The sequence below is a fragment of the Haliotis asinina genome, chromosome 7 (genome assembly GCF_037392515.1).
Source record: "Haliotis asinina isolate JCU_RB_2024 chromosome 7, JCU_Hal_asi_v2, whole genome shotgun sequence".
Taxonomy (NCBI): domain Eukaryota; kingdom Metazoa; phylum Mollusca; class Gastropoda; order Lepetellida; family Haliotidae; genus Haliotis; species Haliotis asinina.
Window position 1 is genome coordinate 16,144,593 of NC_090286.1, and position 19,204 is coordinate 16,163,796.

General features: G+C 39.0%; 1 protein-coding gene across 1 annotated transcript in view; it reads left to right on the plus strand.

Moving 5' to 3' along the window:
- LOC137291844 (RING finger protein 11-like) overlaps positions 1-15,857 on the plus strand; it is a 42,667-nt gene extending 26,810 nt beyond the window's left edge. Inside the window, exon 3 of the mRNA XM_067823391.1 lies at positions 13,828-15,857. Coding sequence (XP_067679492.1) covers positions 13,828-13,879 — 52 coding nt within the window. The 3' untranslated portion in view covers positions 13,880-15,857. The remainder of the gene's footprint in view (positions 1-13,827) is intronic.
- The last annotated feature ends 3,347 nt before the right edge of the window (positions 15,858-19,204 follow it).

The following is a 19,204-nucleotide window of genomic DNA, read 5'->3' on the forward strand; positions in this document are numbered from 1 at the left end:
TTAATTTATAACTAGTTTGTATCTCACAAATATTGTGCTTAACCTTTGTTATTTTCATTTTCATGTTTGTATTGTCGTTGAGAATACATGTCGCATATGCTGTCATTAGTGAATGGTATAAGGAAAGACATTTATTACGCCATTACACAACTTCAGTGCACAAATATGAGACATAAGGATTGAGGATCCATCCCATTTGATTCACCCAGAGTTCTTATGCATCATTTACAATTAAAGATCTTCATTTCACTGAAAGACTGTTTGATTCATTATCCCCTACGGTACGTCCGTTCGTATGAATTGGAATATCTAAGAACTAGTGATAAGATTCTTTTCATGTTTTGTACCTAGGTTCATCACAGTAAAAGACAGGTCCCAGTGAGATTTCTTGACCATGACCTTTATTTACCCTTGTCAGCGAGATATCTCAGAACCATTCACTAGATCTTTTTCAACACCAAGCTTCATCTTGGGAATCCACTTGGCCCAGTTGATTTTGGTGACCTTCACATTATTTTCAAGGTCACGGTAACACACTGAAGATTTCAGCATATTAAGCTGCATGTTATCAGCTTATCAGCAAGATACCTCAAAAACAGTTTGCTAGATTTGCATTAGAGACTTTCCAATCTACCCTTGAATGCAGTGTTTGCAATACTTTGATTTGCCAGTTGACCATCCGAGTCTGCTGTGAATGTCCATTATGTTAAGGTCAAATCAATAAGAACTAAAATAGACTACAGTCTATACAGTTTCACACTGTTCCTACCAAATCAGTTAGTGAAGTCTGTGACATAGGGAGACGTTTTTATTTGTTAGGAACTGGTTTTGACATTCCTATGTGCAAAGCGCTGAAATACCAAGAAGTGAAACTGTTTTTAGCACAAAGAAATAAGGAAAATATTCCACTTGAAAAAAAAAAGACTGAATGTATACTGAAGGCCACACACAAGGGCCTGCAGATATTTGTGTGGAACTGCTGGCCCAATACAGTAACAATCAGAGCTGGGCCTCCAGGCCGCTGCTTGAATGTTTTTCAATAAGCTATTTCTTTATTACTAATTTTGCATATTTCATACACTAAGAGATTAATGTCAAGGTCAAAATAAGTCTTGAAAATATTTGTGCACTTGAACAACTACAGAGCAAGATGTGGAGAGAGGTTCACTAGTCGAGTTCATCTAATTTAATTACTTCATCCAATTTAATTACTTTTTAAGTTTGAATTGATAAGTTGCAGCTGGGGATTATTTCAACTTAGTGACAATGCTTGTTATATTGTATTTGTCACAGAAGTATTGATGTCCTAGTTACTGCACTTTTGTACCTAACCCTCTGCATCTGAATTACAGTAACACACAGACATCGTCACTGGTGAGCCTGACTTTGCTGCACATATTTGTGGCCAGCTGCCTATTGTTGTCACTGGTAATCTCAAAGGTGTGTGTGCTCACCATGACCACAAGAAGATATCAGACTGATACATTTGATGAAATCTTTTTCACAGTCATAGTTTTGGTACCATTACAGAAACTGTGTGACACGATTATGTGTGACAGCAGTCATCTCTTGTTCCCCCACTATGTCACAGTCTAGATGATAATATGTATTTAAGTAGAATTTTCTTTCTTTTAGGCATTATCATCTATGCCACTTATTTGATTCTTCATTTGCAAAATGTGATACATAAAATAATCATTATTACATTGAAAGTATAGTTTTCCAGAACGTGTGTGCCTCTCACGAGTAACACTCTGTAGCATAAATTCTTGTTGAATTTGCCGTTATGAGTTATCTTGTAGCCTCTTGTGTGGTATTTTGAAACAAGTTTCTCAGGTTGGCAAAATAGGCACAAGAAACAAACATCTCTTGGCATTCTTGGTGATGGCAGTCAGCGTGTTAAGCATCTCACAACAAACAGGTCAGAAGACAGTTCATATGATGCAGACATGTGTGTAGTATGTACAAATTTGGAAATGGGTGCAGAAGTTGAATGAAACAACATATATAAAGGACCAGTAAGTAACTGGTTAAGTGTCACAGTACTACTACGACACATCAGTTTATTATGTTATTAGAAGTTCCAATAAGAACCCATAACTTCAAGTATTATCAACAATATAATTCCTAGAAAACTACCTCTGACACCTAAAAAGTAACCCAAACTATACTATTCACCATTCTACATGTTTACTGAAATGACAAGTAGACCAAGTTTGGTTTTAGTGACAACACCCAAGAATCTTTCTTTCTTAATGATATGGTGGACAGGGAGTTCGGATTATGTTAAAGGTACTTGCAGCAATGAAGTTTTCAAGGAACACAATAATCAATCTGAAATCCAATCTTTTTGTTAAATCAGCCTCAGTGATGGCTGTTATCTCGCCTTCCTGGTATTTCTTATCAAAAGAGCAACATGTTTAGGCTTATTGTGCAAGCATGTTCTCTAATCAAGGTGAAATTTCTGTCCAGATGGTGTCCTCCCATACTGTCTAAACTTTTTAGATAAGGTACAGGTAAGTAATCAGTTGGTATGGGATTTTCACGGTTGATTGATCAACAGATTAACAGATTTTAGGCAGTATGGGAATGGAAGAGTCCAACTTGAGACATGAGGGGGGTGTATCACATGTCAAATAATAAATAAATAATAAATAACACAAGACAAATTATATATATCAAAGTATATATCAACAATTTTAATAATAAATTACCTGTAATAATCTGTCAACAGTTTAATAGTTAAGATACATTTCCATATTTCAAGCAACACAAGAAGATGTGAGTTGTTCACATTCAGAAACAAGATCACTTGAGGTCACGTAGAAGGTGAGCCATATTGTGCACAAATTCCATCACACCCAACTCTTGACTGATCAGCTTGTCCTTCGCCCTTCGGATCTTGATGTCTACAGCCACATACTTCTTCCTTCTGGGTTCTCGCTGATGACGTTGTTGTGCAAGTCGACCCTCAGTCTTGGATTGCTCGTGCTTGATCATGGCTACAAAGTCCAAGATGTTGGGGTGGCAAGATGTCAGAGAGTTCAACTTGAAATGCCAGCCTTCGAGATTGTTGTTTGTTCTGTATCCGTCATTGGCGAAGTGATTCCAAGTGAGCTTGTCCCAGCAGCCTTCTAACCAGGTGGTGGTGACGTAGTCCATGAAGGAGGTGGTGTTATATAGTCGAAGGGTGCAACAGCCATGGAGTTCAGCCAGACGTTGTCCACTTGGTCCAATGGTGTCAGTGGAAGAGTTTTTGCTCTCTGGGCAAGCTGTCTGAATTCAGCATCTTCCTTGTACCGGGTGGTGAGTCCAAGATGCTGTATCTTCCTCCACGGAGCCTTCCATCGCGAAGATCAGGATCTTGTCTGTATCTCCATGGTCCACAATCAGGAAAGGCTTCTCTGCATCTGTACGGGTCCATTCGTCTTGCAGCTGGATGGCAGATGTTGTCTTTGGAATACCAGGGATCTTCTTCAGATGCTGGCGGTACATCACTGACCTCACTACATCGAAGGTAGGGGAATACTGGAGGTGCTCGTCTGGTACTGCATTCTTCCTCAGGGTAGATAGCTCGTCGTCGTAGATCTGAGGGATAGGTGTTGTTTCGCTTGATGCACGCTCCATAAGTCTACACTTGAAGTTGTCGCCACATTGATGAGGTAGGAATGATACAGCTACTGCCGCGTTTGCCATCTTGAGCAATGACTGACAGTGTGTCGGAACCATTTATTTATATATAGAAATATATCTGTCTCAGTGCAAACTAAACTTCTCAAGTGTATTTGTTTCTGTTTCGACTATAAGCATATGTTGTATTGCAAAACTCAATAGGAACAATAACGGTAGGAAGTTCTCTACTCGAGTATTTATCTTTTAAGCTGTGAAGGTATAACAGCATCTCACTGCACTGAGTGTTGTTATAATCATCACATGCCTCTACTCCAGCACCCCCGTCGTATCAGTTAGACTCTCCCTGAGAAGCGATATGCTTCAGTGACTGCACTCTGTAGATGGTCTCTCTCTGAGCTAATTACACAGTATGAGATTTTCTTTGTCTGAAAATTAGGCGGTACGGGTATACTCCATCCAGATCACTACTATTGGGGGTTTCAATGTAATTGACCTAACATCCTATGCATGTAGCACTGGCATCCTTGAGGCACCTAACATCCTATGCATGTAGCACTGGTATCCTTGAGGCACTTGTCAGAGCCATGAGGAACGCAGTCTTCTCTGCAAGATGAGATAGTGTTGCTTTGCCCATAGGTTAGAATGAATAGTGTAAAAGCACTGTTAAAACCAGTGACAATGCTTGTAAGGCACACCAAAACATAAGTCTCATTAACCTATTCAGACACTGACCTACTTTTCAGCCGATCCGAATGTTCTCGTGTGAAAGTGTAAATCGACACTTCAAACAATTCTAGTTAAACTGAATTTCAGTTCATTGTTTCATAAGAAAATGATATTTATAAATGAATTGTAATTTTAAACGTTAACAACACCGTCTTTCTATACTTTAAGTCGAGGTTCAGACAGCATATCTATGGATAACTATGGAATTGCAGACTGCCCCTGTATGATGAGGTCGTAAAATAAGTCACAATGCATCTGGCTCACTGGTTAAACCTGTTATGTATTTTTTGCGCTTATTCACCGTAGTCCTGTGACGCACAACGAGGTTGATGTAATATCACTTCCGTCAGAGACCGCCAAACTTTTCTAGCGGCAGAGCCTCGTTTTGAGATTTCCTGATTTCTAGGTTTCCGTTTGTCAGAGCCCGCTTTACGACAGAGCACGCCGTACGACGTGTTTGCTATGATTAGAAAGAGCTTAGTGTTTCAATATTCAAGTGCATAGACTTATCAAATCATACTGATTAATATTTATGCACCCAGTTAACTGACTTAGTTTAAAAATTCTGGACTGGTTATCGCACTAAGTTGCGCAATAGGACGGAACCAAGTAAACAGGAAACGAGACTGTTCTCTAGTCAATGTTTTGACATGAAAGGTTGCTTACTGTGGACTGAAACAGAGATAGCTTTCAAGTCCCATGCAGAAGATGTAAGTCATTTCTAAGATGGATTGGAAAATGTGCAGTCATAGGTATAGTTACAGGCCCATTGGCAGTTCCTGGGCCCACTTGCACAAAACGATCTTAGAGCTACAATTATTGTAAATCCTTAAGATCGCGATCTTAGGCTTCGGCTACAATCGCAATCCACTTGCACAAAGCGATTGCAGGCTAAGATCATTGTAAGTTACAATCAAAACTTACAATTGGTCGGAACCAATTGTAAGGAGCTAAGATCATTGTAGTCAGTAGCAAAATGGCGTTCAAGTTGGTGTCAGTTTCACGCAAATAATTAGCTTTGCGTTTGGGGATTGCTTTTATATTGCATAAAACTGTATGATTCGCCTCGACACTTCAACAACACGGAGAATGCAACGTCGATTTAACGTCTGAAATATTCGAGGTAGTGAACAACATCATTATCGAGTCCATATCATAGAGTACAATTCTGACCCGATTCAGTGCTGGAAAAGTGTGAACACCATATCGTTTTGATAAACAAGGAAAGGATAGCAACGAAAGATGTCTGCATGCGATTAGCATTGGCCATGACCTTTTCAATAACTCAAGGGCAGCTAATTTTAGTTTTTACGCAAGATGGGAGTGGTCTCCCTTTGCGTATTATACCGTTGCTGTAAAATCTGCCATGCCCCAATACAACGTATGTCATATTGTGACAGCGCAGATCTCCACATATATTTCTTTTCGATCATGCACTTGCTGAGGCATGTGAAATTTGCGTAAAAAGTTTTTTAACAAAAAAATAATAATTATCAGTAAAATAGAGTAAAGCAATTAACATACTGTAGATAAGAATTTAACAATACATACAAAACACACGGAATAATAACGTTTTCATATTTCCCTGTCATGCATTTTCCACAACACTCCCACAGTCATGTCACACTTTCATATCTTTAAACATCTAATACTTGTGGGATATATTTGGGATTTTACTCCAAATAACAGCGACCAGATGCCAAACTCAGATTCATTGACAGCCATTGACAAATCATAGTACATTTAGGTGTTGTATCATAAGGAAATTTTGTTTATAATTTATGTTATCTTTTAATTTTCATGAGTACTAGGTTAGTAACTCAAAACCCAAATAGTTAATGTACCTGTTTGTATTTCAATATTTTATCATAAAACGTGATATTTCTGTGGTTGCAGTATGACATTCTTAGTTCATAAATAATATTAGAATGTAGAAAAATCAGAATAACCCACGAGGTACGAGTTACCGTACATGTTATCTTCCACGTTATCATTACAAAGATATGTGGGGTTTTCTTGCTTATTTTAATTTTTTTATCTTATTTATTTATTTATTTATTTATTTATTTATTTATTTATTTATTTATGCTTTGTTTTGTTTTATTTTCATGAAAAATCTGCAAGGTGCGATTAAGGAAGGAATGTCAGTTGCGTGCAGTAACCAGTTCCACGTTTTATTTGCGCTGCATGCTATGCGCACTTGAAGACAACTGTAGAGAGGAGTCGAGTTTAAGAAATTTCTACCTCCAACGTTGAAGAGTTCCATCTTAGTTAAGATCGGGATCTTAAATCCATGCTGTCATAAGATCGTCTTTGTGCAAGTGGATTAGGGCAATTGTATGGTGATTGTAAACCTGATTGTAGGGACCTAAGATTGATTGTAACTAAGATTGCTCTGTGCAAGCGGGCCCTGATTCTCCACTGTTGGAATCTACCCCACTTGTAGTCATATGCAGCAGATGTCAACAGTCTGAGTGATTGCTTAAAGCTTACATTCAACGCATAACACAACTTTGGTGTCTACTTACAGTAAGAAATTATCAAAAATGCAAATTCAACTTTCAAAAAACAATCCGATGAACAAAATCCCAAGGAATCAAAGTTCAAACAATTCACTTAAAAAGTGGTTTCAACAGCAGTGCTGTGCTGCACACATAGTGTGAGCACAGTGAGTGTAGGAAATTTCAGGATGCCATGACAATTCCACACTAGGACAATTTAACAGACATTTGCCCATCATATAGATGCGATGGGATTATTTAATCTGTGCATTATGTGTATTCACTTGTTAGGGGATGATGGGATTAACTAATCTGTGCATTAGGGGACTGATGGTCAGTAAGGTCAATGATTTTATGAATAATGATTTCCTGTGGTTTTCAAGATGGGGCGCCAGATCAAGTTTTCACAGCAATTAATGATTCGTTGTGTCATTCAGCACCTCCAGCAAAGGTTACATTACTGTATAAACTTCTCCAAGATGAAAAGAGATTTACAATAGGGTGTAAATATTCTGTTACTATGCTGTCATATCTCAAATTCTGAAATGGAATTCATTCCAAATGACCGTGGAGGAATCCAGGAACTTTGCCCACAACAATTTTTATGGGGAGAAGCTTTCCTCACAATATTAATTTTAATACCCCCTTCTTATCACCATTCTGAGGATGTGTTTATAAAATATCAGACAGCTGAAACTCTGTTTTAAGGGAATGTGTATTCCAGTGGAATTTCAAGTTAATCAATCTGACAGTGGTATGGGGAATTGCCCATCTGGTTACAAAAGAGGTGCGAGGAAATGACACGTGGGGAATTATCCTAGTGGGAAATTTTCTTTAATTGGCTGTACACTTCACAGTGTACGCACAGCTTGAGACGTGATGCCCAGTTGGTTTATTCCCAGGAAGGCTGCTCTTAAAAACAGTAGGTGGTGCGTGCAAGGATTATTGCTGTGGTTAAGGTGGAGAACAAAAGATGTTTCTTTTGATTACAGGTGTCTTTGGTGTGCTGTAATTAAAGAAAAACACTCCACAATTTTTCATTTTTTTTTACATCATGCTTTTGGTAGGTTTGCAAACCAAGTTTTCAAGAAGGTGTAGCATTAGAAATGCAGATTTTAATGTATAGTTCCATTCGAAATAGGTGATTTATTTGAGTAAAATAACTGGAAATGCTGATGAAGACTCCTAAGGTTAGTTGGTGTCACCAGTCTAGAAATTATGTGGGCATAGAACTTTTCAACCAGCCCTTGTATTGACAATATGCAATATACAACTTCAATCACTGACCACATTTGAACACAACGTCTATCAGTCTATACACCACAAACAACACATTGATTAATGGCATATATACCTGAGTACTGTCTCTGTCACATTATGCAATCACACAGACAGGCAGGGTTGATACTTGTACAAATGATACGATGTCTGTTAATTGCAAAGAAACTATATCCTTTTTCTCGGATGACTGTATTTGATGAAAACCGATGTGTGTCAGTTTCAAGTCCTCCTTTGTACTTGGATGAACAATAACTTCCAGCCATGCAGTAGTTCACTATGTCAGTATTTGCTCATTGGATCGAATGCAAATGGAGAAAAAATGAACATGCATTTACAAAATCTAACATCTCTATAGCCTTGGGCGTATCGGCAAATGAACCAGCCTGCCTGCTCTGGTTTAGTGTCTAATCACCTACATCTCTGACCAGGGCTATAGTGATCTTGATTTACTGTCACAAGAATATTCAGTGGAGGAGGAAGATTAGATCCGATATGAATTTCATTATTTATTTACATGTAAGGCATTGGCAAATGAACATTTTTCATTTAGTAGTAATTATGCTTATAAATGACCTAACATGTCAAAGTGTAAGCAACTAATTTTCAAGTGTTTATTTCCAAGAGATATATATTAGCTTGGTCGACGTGTTCAAAAGCAATAAAATTACATTTGTACTATGTTTTTATCTCACTTTTTATCGGGTGAGATAGTTTGGTTTAACTTCTTTTCTGCTCATAGTGTTAACATTCGTCTTTACTAATAGGCAGATAATGTTTAAAAGGTTGTTATTTTCCCCCTTAAGACCAAATAATACGAGGGTTGGCTGAAAAGTTCTAAGCCTCACTGTGAAAAAAAGTTACAAAGTCCACGTTTGTAATTTATTTTTCTACATAGTCCCCTTCCAAGTTCACACACTTTTGCCAGCGATGCTGCAAGGCCCGAATACTGGTCAGGAAGAAATCTTCTTCAGCTACCCTAAAAAAAATCAGTCACAGCGGAAATGACATCATCATTACTTGCAAAATGGCGACCGGCGAGTTCCTTTTTCATTTTGGGGAACAGGTGGAAGTCAGAAGGAGCCAAATCAGGTGAATAAGGAGGATGGTCAATGAGTTCAAAGCCACAATCGCAGATTGTTGACATGGCCTCCACCGATTTGTGAACAGGCGCATTGTCTTGGTGGAAGAGGACACCTTTAGCGATCATCCCTCGTCGTTTGGCTTTGATTGCTTCTCGCAACTGGTTCAGTAGATCAGCATAGTATCTGCCGTTGATAGTTTGACCTTTTTCAAGATAATCAATGAGCAGAGTACCCCTGGAATCCCAAAAGACTGATGCCATCACCTTTCCAGCTGAAGGAACAGACTTGGGTTTCTTCGGAGCTGGTGAATCAGGATGCTTCCACTGTTTTGACTGTAGTTTTGTTTCTGGTTGAAAGTGATGTATCCAGGTCTCTCCATGGTTACAAATCGTGCCACAAAATCATCGGGATCTGCTTCAAAATGACGCAAATTGTCAAGGGACGTCTGGAACCTGACACGTTTCTGTTCTGCTGTCAAGAGCTTTGGCACCCATCTTGCAGAAACTTTAGTCATTCCTAATTCGTTGGTGATAATATGCTCAACCCTCTCATGAGAGATGCCCACTACACTAGCAATATGTCGAGTGGTCAATCGTCGATCATCCATCAGCATATTGAGCACTCGCGTGATGTTTTCTGGAGTGGGTTGCTGTTGAAGGCCTTCCTGAGCGTGGGTCATCATCAAGGCTTTGTCTGCCACGCTTAAATTCTGCAGCCCACTTCTTTACTGTGGAAAATGAAGGAGCATCATCCCCTAAAGTGGAGACCATGTCAGCATGTATCTGTGTTGGGGACATCCCTTTCTTTTGCAAGTACTTGATGACTGCCCTGTATTCAGTTTTGTCCATTTCTGATGATTTCAGAAGGTAGGTTTACCAAAAGAGCTGTAGTTGAGATAAAACTATAAGTACGTTTGTAGTTCTTGTGTCTATGATTCACTAAAAGATTGCCCTCATTGGTGGCAAACACCTGTCTCTACCTGGTGGGAAAAACCACTCAGGCTGAGAACTTTTCAGCCAACCCTCGTATATTTTCTAATGTTAAGTCAATGTGTTCTTTGCCCAGTATCTCGAGCCATGAGGACAATTTGGTGCATACGCCCCTTACAAAACAGTAGATGCCATACAGAATCCTGTCTGTCTTAAAATGTTGAATAACACATATTTCACGTGAGTAGTTATTAAATATGGGGTTGGAAATCGGAGAGCACAACCTAGTGAGGATATTGGAGTGTACCTTTGATGGTGGTTATTTCATATTATGAAAATTACTTTTTGTGTTGCCAACCTTTGCTCGCTTCGCTCGCATATATGAAGACTGGTCATTTTCTCTACGCTGCGCAACCACATTTGCGCTACAGTTTGCCTGTGCTCAGACCGATATTCAGAGAAATCCGAGACAGAAAGAGACCAAATTAGACAAAGTACATTGTATGTGTTTTCCCTAACTTCGGATATTATTTGGAAGTGTCTGGCGTTGGTAATAGTCCCGAGGGGCTAGCTACACGTTTAGGGTGTTTACTCTTACTGTTGTGACTTTGACTTTGTCAGTTTTTCAATTCGTGTCAGCGAGCTGACCGATGCCACATGCGAAAACGGGAGACAAACCCAACAAATATAACCTGCGGGCGATACAAATGAAAAAACTAAAGCTAAATCTAGCAAAGGGGTTAATAGGACTTCAGGTACATATGAGAAAACAAAAGCTAAGACAAGCAAAGATACGAAAAGTTCTGAAGGCCGCAAATCTTCTGACAGTAATTCATCACGAACTTGCATCGTGCATGAAAGATATTTTAACGGAAGTGAAGGCCATGGATTCGGGTATGAATAAAATGAGCGACAAATTCTCTCAGCTTGGGCTGACAATGCAGATAGAAGGAATGGGTCCGATGGATTATGAATACGATTGCGAGTCTCATAATGACAACTTCCATGTTATCAGAACCGGTCAGAGAGAGGGAATTCAGCCTGACGAGTCTGCTCATGATGAACCCTCGACTTCTAGTCAAGAACAAATAGATTCAGGGGACAGTACGGCCGAAGTTGAGATTGAGGAGGATTTGTTTTACTCTGAAAAAAGCACTTGTACTTGTACAAGAAAAGGGGACCCCTCTTGATGGGAATTTGACGAACATAATTTCACCATTGTTTCAGTAGAAGTCATTTGAAGGTACAGTTGTGTATGAACGAATGAAGGAATACAGAACAACTTTCAAACTGCTCAGTATTGAATGTACCAGAGCTGAACAAAGTTGTATGGGACAATTCGTCTGGCCCAGAAAGAACGATGGACACTAGGATGCAAACGATTCAATCAGGAGTTATAAAAGCTTCAATAGCAACCTCGAAAGTGCTACAACTTGTTTTCCAAAACAAGACGGATTTGCCCAAACTGTTGTTCGACACTTTACAGCTGCAGCTGGATGACTCTGTCAATTTTCTGGGACATACCAATAGTTCTCTCATTCTTCAAAAAAAAAGAAAGATTTCTTGAGGCCTGAAATACGCCCAGACTTTCGCAGCCTGTGCTGTCCTACATCTGTTGTTCTTGTGAGGATGTGGTTAAACAACTAAGAGAGTTGGGTTCAACCAACAGACTTGGACATCGTACATTGTCTTCTCGAGGTGGTAGAGGTCGCTATCACCCCTATTACCGGGGTGGTGGACGAGGGTATGCATACTCAGGCCCAAATACAAACTATGCGTTGGGACACTCAGGCCTGCCTAGATGCAGACCTTTTTTAGGCGAAGACTTTCAGTACAACAAAACTGTCCCAAAGAAAAGGGGGAGGGGCGGCAGAAAGTAGCGTCCGAGTCCGAGCAGCCTGAGGGTGCAAAAAGGGCAGACACTGTGGTAGGTGAGTCCATACATTGTTCAGAAACAGAGGTAAGCCATCGGCAAGCCGGTAAACTAGCAGAACAAGTAGATAAGTGGAGAGAAATCGCTAGTGACAAGGTTATTTTAGATCATATTAAAGGTGTAAAACTTGAATATAAGGGAAAAGAGTCTCCTTATGCAGCTAAAGATCCAAATCAGATAACATTCACCAGGAAAGAGCAAAACGTTCTCTCAGAAAAAAATGCATCATATCACAGCAAAGGCTTTATAGAAACTGCAAGTGAAAGTCCAGATCAATATATTTCAAAGATTTTTCTTTTTGAGTGAAAAGAATAATGGTATATATAGAATGATACTGAATTAAAAATATCTTAATTTGGAAATCAAGTGTAACCATTTTAAGATGGAATCCCTTCGAAGTGTTATTTCAATGATAGTACCAGGCTTATATGTGTTCTGTGGATTTGGAAGATGCGTAACACGCCGTTACTGTTGATCAAGAATATAGGAAATACCTCCGATTCAGATGGAAAGGAAAGCTATATCAGTTTACTTGTTTGTCCAATGGTTTGTCCTCAGCTTCTAGAATAATTACAAAAATATGCAAAGTTGTTTATGCAACACTCAGGAAAGAAGGAGTCAATTGTCTCGGCTATATAGATGACAGTCTTGTTGCAGACAGAGCTATAGCAGAGTGTGAAATGCCGCTGTCAAAACAGCAGATCAGTTTATAGATGTAGGTTTACTGTCAACAAGGAAAAATCTGATTCTGTTAAGATGTCCATCTCAGTGGACATCGATAAAGGAAATAAAATTCAAGGAATTGCTCAAGACTTGTTGAAAGACAAAAGCCATAAGATTAGGAAGGTTTCTTGGTTTATTAGTAAATTGATAGCTTCTCTACCAGCAGTAAAGTTCGGAAAACTCCATTACAGGGCCATTGAAAAGGATACAATTGTAGCTTTAAGATTAAGCAATTGGAACTACGGATCAAAAATGATTTTGAATAATGAATCAAAAATTGAAATCACTTGGTGGCTAGAACATGTACTAGCTCTGAGCAAACATTGAAAACCTTTAATCCTGACTGTTGTATGCAAACAGATGCTAGTATGGATGGCTGGGGAGCGTGTCTAGAAGAAATGAAAGCAAATGGTAGATTGAATGAAATTGAGAAACAAGCTCACATTAATGTTCTAGAAATGAAGGCAATATTGTTTGGTCTTCAATGTTTTCACAAGAAGTTAAATTAGTTAACAAAACGGTGCATGTTCAGTGTGACAACAACACTGCTGTTGTTTACGTCAGGGAAATGGGTGGTATTAAGTCTGAAACTTGCAACCTTTTGGCGAAACAAATTTGGCAAGTTTGCATTCAGAACAATATTGACTTAACAATAACACACATTCCAGGAAGGAGGAATACCCATGCAGATCTAGCTTAGAGAAATTTCTCTGACAGAACGGAATGGAACTTAGATTAAAAAAACTTTTGACAAAATGCTTGACTTGTGTTCTCTAAAACCAGAAATTGATTTATTTGCCTCGAGAATTAACAAGAAGTTGCCTAAATATGTCTCTTGGACATTTGATCCAGATGCATGTCATACTGACGCATTTACATTCTATTGTTTCCCACCCTTTTGTCTGATTGCAAAGCGTTTACAAAAAAATTATGTTTGATAAAGCGAGGGTGATTAAAATTGCCCCAATATGGCCTACACAATCATGATTCACAAGTTAAATGAATCTTCTTCTTGACAGACCTGTAGACCAACGAGCAGACTGGGTCTTCCGCGGGATGCGACAGTTCTGAGATTAGCAGCGTTTCCGGTGTCTGGACTCACTGGGAGCGGGGAGGTCTTTCTGAAGGAATCGGGAGCTTCCTGTGGGATTCCTGGAGTAACTCCATCAGGGAACAAATTGCGGATATAAGATGTGTGTTGTTTTTTTTCAGCATGGTCTAGGTTATATATAGCTATTATAGATAGCACCAGGGCGACAGTGGGTCATCACCCTTTAGTGAAAAGATTTATGGAAGGAGTTTTTCAGCAGAAACCTCCGCGCCTAGAAACTTTTTGCTTCAGTGAAAGTACGGGCTTATGATGTTTGTGTCCCATCACAGCTCTCAATGAATACATTTCAAGTACTGACCCTCTCAGAGGTGAAGAGTCACAATTGTTCATCATTTGTGTTAAACCCCATCAACGAGTATCCACGGACACCATCACAGGAAAAGTTAAAGAAATGAACATTTTTCATGATTTATTTATCTCATGGGATCCGGTTAGCACGGGATTGGTTGGTAGAATTAGAAAATTAAACGAGACTTACCTGTAAGTTAAAGGTCGATTTTAATTCTCCCAACCAATCCTTATTGCTGAGGGGTCACAAGCCCTCCCGTTGGTTTTCCCACCCATGTGGTCTCTCTAGTCTTCAAGTACTGACCTCGCGCATGCGCACTTGCAGTGTTTTGATTTTCTAATTAAACGAGACTTACCTGTAAGGTGAAGTTTCAGTGTAATTCTCCGAGGTACCAGGGAGCAAGTGAGATCAAATGAAATTGCACATGCAGCGTCGGATTTCAGTCTTAAAGGTGTTTATGATGTGTAGTAAGACCCAAAAGGGAAGGAGGGTGTGGCATGTAATCTCACTTATTTCCTGGTACCTCGGAGAGTTACACTTCACCTTACTGGAAAGTCTCGTTTAATTTTTAAATTCTCTATCGGTACCAGGCACCAGGCAACATGAGAGACCACATGAGATTTTAAAGGTAGTCCACTTCACAGAACCAGTAAGAAACAAAAAAAATAAAATAAAATAAATAAATAAATAAATAAATAAATAAATAAATAAATAAATAAATAAATAACCAATTATGGACAGACATCTTATGGAGTAAGAAACAACAGGCAGACTAGGTATGTCTTGCCAGTAATGGGTGATATAGTACAGCTCATGATGGTAAAGATAAACATTCTGAGAATATTATTAGTGCTGCTTGTTGCAAAAAAACCCCAAAAAGCAAACTAAGATAACATATTGATATCAAAGCTGATAGTGTTACGGTTAATAATTTCAGTGATAAAAGGTATATGAAATCCCCCATGAACCAGCAAAATAAAACACTAAAATATTCAATAAAATGTAGTGAGCACAGAAGAGCAAGATACAAAGATTCACAATAGAGGTTTCTAGTACAATGCAAACTGAGTCAAATCAAAAGTAATGTGTCACAAATATAATATCAACTCACCAAAGTCATGGTTTGAGAGTCAGAAACAGTTATGCTGAATGTTCCACGGTGATGTTGGATGTAGGTTGATGCTGACAATCAGATGTAGATAGGCCGAATGAGGACAACTCCAGTAAGTCTCTGTATGTGTATTGTCACCACAACAACCAGCCTAATATACTCTTAAACAAAACAGTAGGGGAACCTCAACTTTGAAGTGTGGTAGAAAAAAACTCCATTGAGGAACATTACAATGACATTCATCTTGTGTAAGCAGCATCATTTCACGTTATCACCTCACGCAAACGCAATGCATAGAAAGCACGTGCACAACGTGGGAGCGTCCTACACGTGCATGGGGTTACATTATGAATCCAGACGTTTTTCAGGCAGGTCAATAAATAACTGTAGACCCTTTTCCGATAATGTTCTTGGATCTGTGCATGGTCAGGGTTTTTGGGTCAAATCACATACTACTGATTGAAAATTGTAAACCTGAAATGTTCATATCATACTCCAATCACCTAACAAGGGGGATAATAAAGAGGGGCATCTCCAAAGCACGCCTTGAAAAGCCTTCTGAGTCTGTCTTGAAGCATTTAGAAGTACCTCTGTTCTGAAGATTACGTTTTTTGTTCCTTGACATGCAAAATTGACTTGAAAACGCAACACTGTAAGTGTTCATAGACAAGAAACACCACATCAACACACATCATCATGAGAAAAGCATGATGCACGTGTTGCTTGCTGGGCTGGGGTGAGTGGACCACGTGGGTTGCGGGATTGGTTGGGCTAGCTTGTGTGGCTCAGAGTTAGTTTTTGCCGTTGGTGATTTGATTTTTCATACACTCTGTGGAGTTTAACAGATAAATTTCAAATCTGCATAGCCTGAAATATTCGTTCAGGCCACTAGTTTAGCAGAAGTCATTTAGCATATAGGAAATTCTCATATTTAGTTTGAAAAGTAAGAGTCATTCACATTTAGTTTGTTGAGTTCAAGTTATATCATTTTTTATCGTCTTAGGTAATAAATGTTATCATCCTGGGTTGTTTTGATAAAAATTTAGTTGTTCGTTTGAACATTTGGTAGCAGAGCGTGGTTGATTCTTTAGTTAGTTTCGAGTTTACAGTTTTGTCATTACATATTTTCTACAAAATAGGCAATCGCTAGAAACATGTCACAGTAGAGTGATTTGGTTGATTTAAACAAGAAACTTGTCAGTTTGAAAAAGAAAAAGGCTGTGTCCAAATCAGCTTTGACAAAATCTAAAAACAAGCTAGTTAGTTTGTTGGAGATTGAACCTTTGAACAAAAAGGTTGTTAGGGACACGGTTGATGAGGTTTCGTCTTTACAGGCCAAAGTAGTTGGTCTTATAGCTGACGTGTCAGATTTACAAGGATTCAAATAATGATGACAGTTTTCAAAAGTTGTCAAATGAGTTAGATGAAGTTGAAGAGGAAATAGATGATGTTATTCGGCAAGCCAACTCTTTTCTTCGAAATTGTTCTGATACCACTTCAACAAGAAGTAGTAAGTCTGGTTTGTCTAGGTTGTTCAAATCTGAGAAGCCAAAAGTTGATCATAGAAAAAAGGTAGACCATAATGTATCAATTGTAGACAAGCCAGTTGAACAGGTAGAGGCGTGTAGTGTGCACTCTGTAACTGCACTTCCTCCTACTTTTAGTAGTTTGCCTTCCATGAAACATGATCTTGGGGAGGACATGTGGAGGCAATTGAAAAGAGTCACAATACCAGTGTTCACGGGTGATGTCAAATTGTATGAAGGATGGAAAGCAGCCTTTATGGCATGTGTGGATCGTGCCCCAGCTACGAATGAATATAAATTATTGCAATTAAAGCAGTATCTTGGTGGTTATGCTGCTCAACTTGTTGCCAAATTAGGTCATTCTGCAACTGCACATGACGTCGCTCTCGAACGACTTGAGCGTAAATATGGGGGTACACGCAGGCAAATTGCTCTCAAACTTGAGGAGATTCGTAATTTTAGGCCCTTGCGACCGGAAAATTCTAAAGATTCTAAAGATCTCGCTGTTATCAACTTGCGTTGAAGTTGAGGAACTTGGTGATGGTTGCCTCTATGCATTGTTGTTAAGCAAAATGACTGAAAGTATGATTACCCATTACAAGAGATGGGTGTATGAGCATGAACGGCAAGAATCAGTAGAATGCTTGAGAGATTGGGTATTGCAAGAAGCTGAATTTCTGACAATGGCTTCTGAAGCTAAACATGGTGTTTCAGTTAATCGCCGCTCTAAATCTGAAATGTATTTTGGCATGCAGAGTGGAAGTACATCTGTGCCTTCTGTCATGAATTAGGACATGGTATTTCGAAATGCCGCAAATTTATATCACTTGAAGTTGAAAAGAGATGGCAAAGGGCAAAAGAGTTAAGACTCTGTTTTAGATGTCTTTGTTTTGGCCACCCAGGTAAGTCATGTAAAAGGTTCAGTAAATGTGACATTAATGGGTGTAATGCAAATCATCACCAATTACTGCATGTACACAAACTGATGCAACATTGAAAGATCAGGTGCCAAATAGAACATCAGTCAATAGAACATCACAAACTACGATGTCCACCTCCATGGAATCTTTCTATTCTGCTCCTAGAACCATTCCAGTTACACTCAAAAATGGAGAGCGTAGAATTATGGTAAATGCTCTTCTTGATGATGCGAGCACTTGCTCATACATAGATGAAGATGTTGCATTTCAACTTGGGTTAGAGGGTCAGTCTGAAAGGATATCTGTCAATGTTCTAAACAACATGACCAGAACATTTGACACAAAGTTGGTGACAATGGGTTTGGAGAGCACTGGTGGATCAGTACATACAACAATGGAGGCTTTGACCACTACTAAGGTTACAGGTAAAATGTCAGTCATTGATTGGCAGTTATACAGACACAAATGGTCTCATCTAAAAGGAGTGCCATTTCCAAAAGTAAGTCGTCGTCCTATAGTTGATTTACTGATTGGCATGGATTATATAGAGCTCCATTCATCTATCCATGAAATTGTTGGTCTTCCTGGAGAACCAATTGCCAGAAAAACGCCTTTGGGTTGGACTTGTGTGGGAAACGTGTCAGGTGTTTGCAATGACATCCAGTGCAGTCAATCTTTCTTTGCTAGCTCAATTTCAGGATACTCCAGTTCAGATGATAACCCGGATAATCTGTTGCAGAAAGTTTGGGATGTAGAAAACATTCCTTCCCAAGCAGTGTTACCAATGTCTGCTGATGATAGGTGTGCATTTGATAAGAATCACTGACGTACACAAATTCCAGATATGAAGTCCAAATACCTTGGAAGGTGATAAAAGTCGTGATATGGCGTTAAATAGACTGAAAAATGTAGAAAAGAAACTCTTAAAGAATGATGCTCTTGGAAAAGGTTATGATGAAGTCATACAACAGTACTTGCAGAAAGGTTACATATCTAAGGTGACAGATGATGAAACCATTGCTGGTACATGGTACCTACCCCATTTCCCAGTTGTCAAACACGATCGACAAACAACAAAGATTAGGATAGTGTTTGATTCTTCAGCTAAGAGCTGTGGTGTCTCGTTGAACGACCTCGTCTTCCAAGGCCCCAAACTCCAAAATGATGTCTTTGATATATTACTTCGGTTCAGAAATTACCCTGTGACGATCATCTGTGATATTGCTGAGATGTACCTGCAAATTGGTATTGCTCCAGAAGATCGAAGTTGTTTGAGGTTTTTATGGCGATCGTTGGATCAATGAAAAGAACCAGAGGTGTTTGAGTTCAACAGGGTTGTATTTGATATGAACTGTTCTCCTTTTCTTGCACAATATGTCACCCAAGAACATGCAAGACGTTCAGTTGATGAACATCCATTAGCTTCTGAAACCATTTTG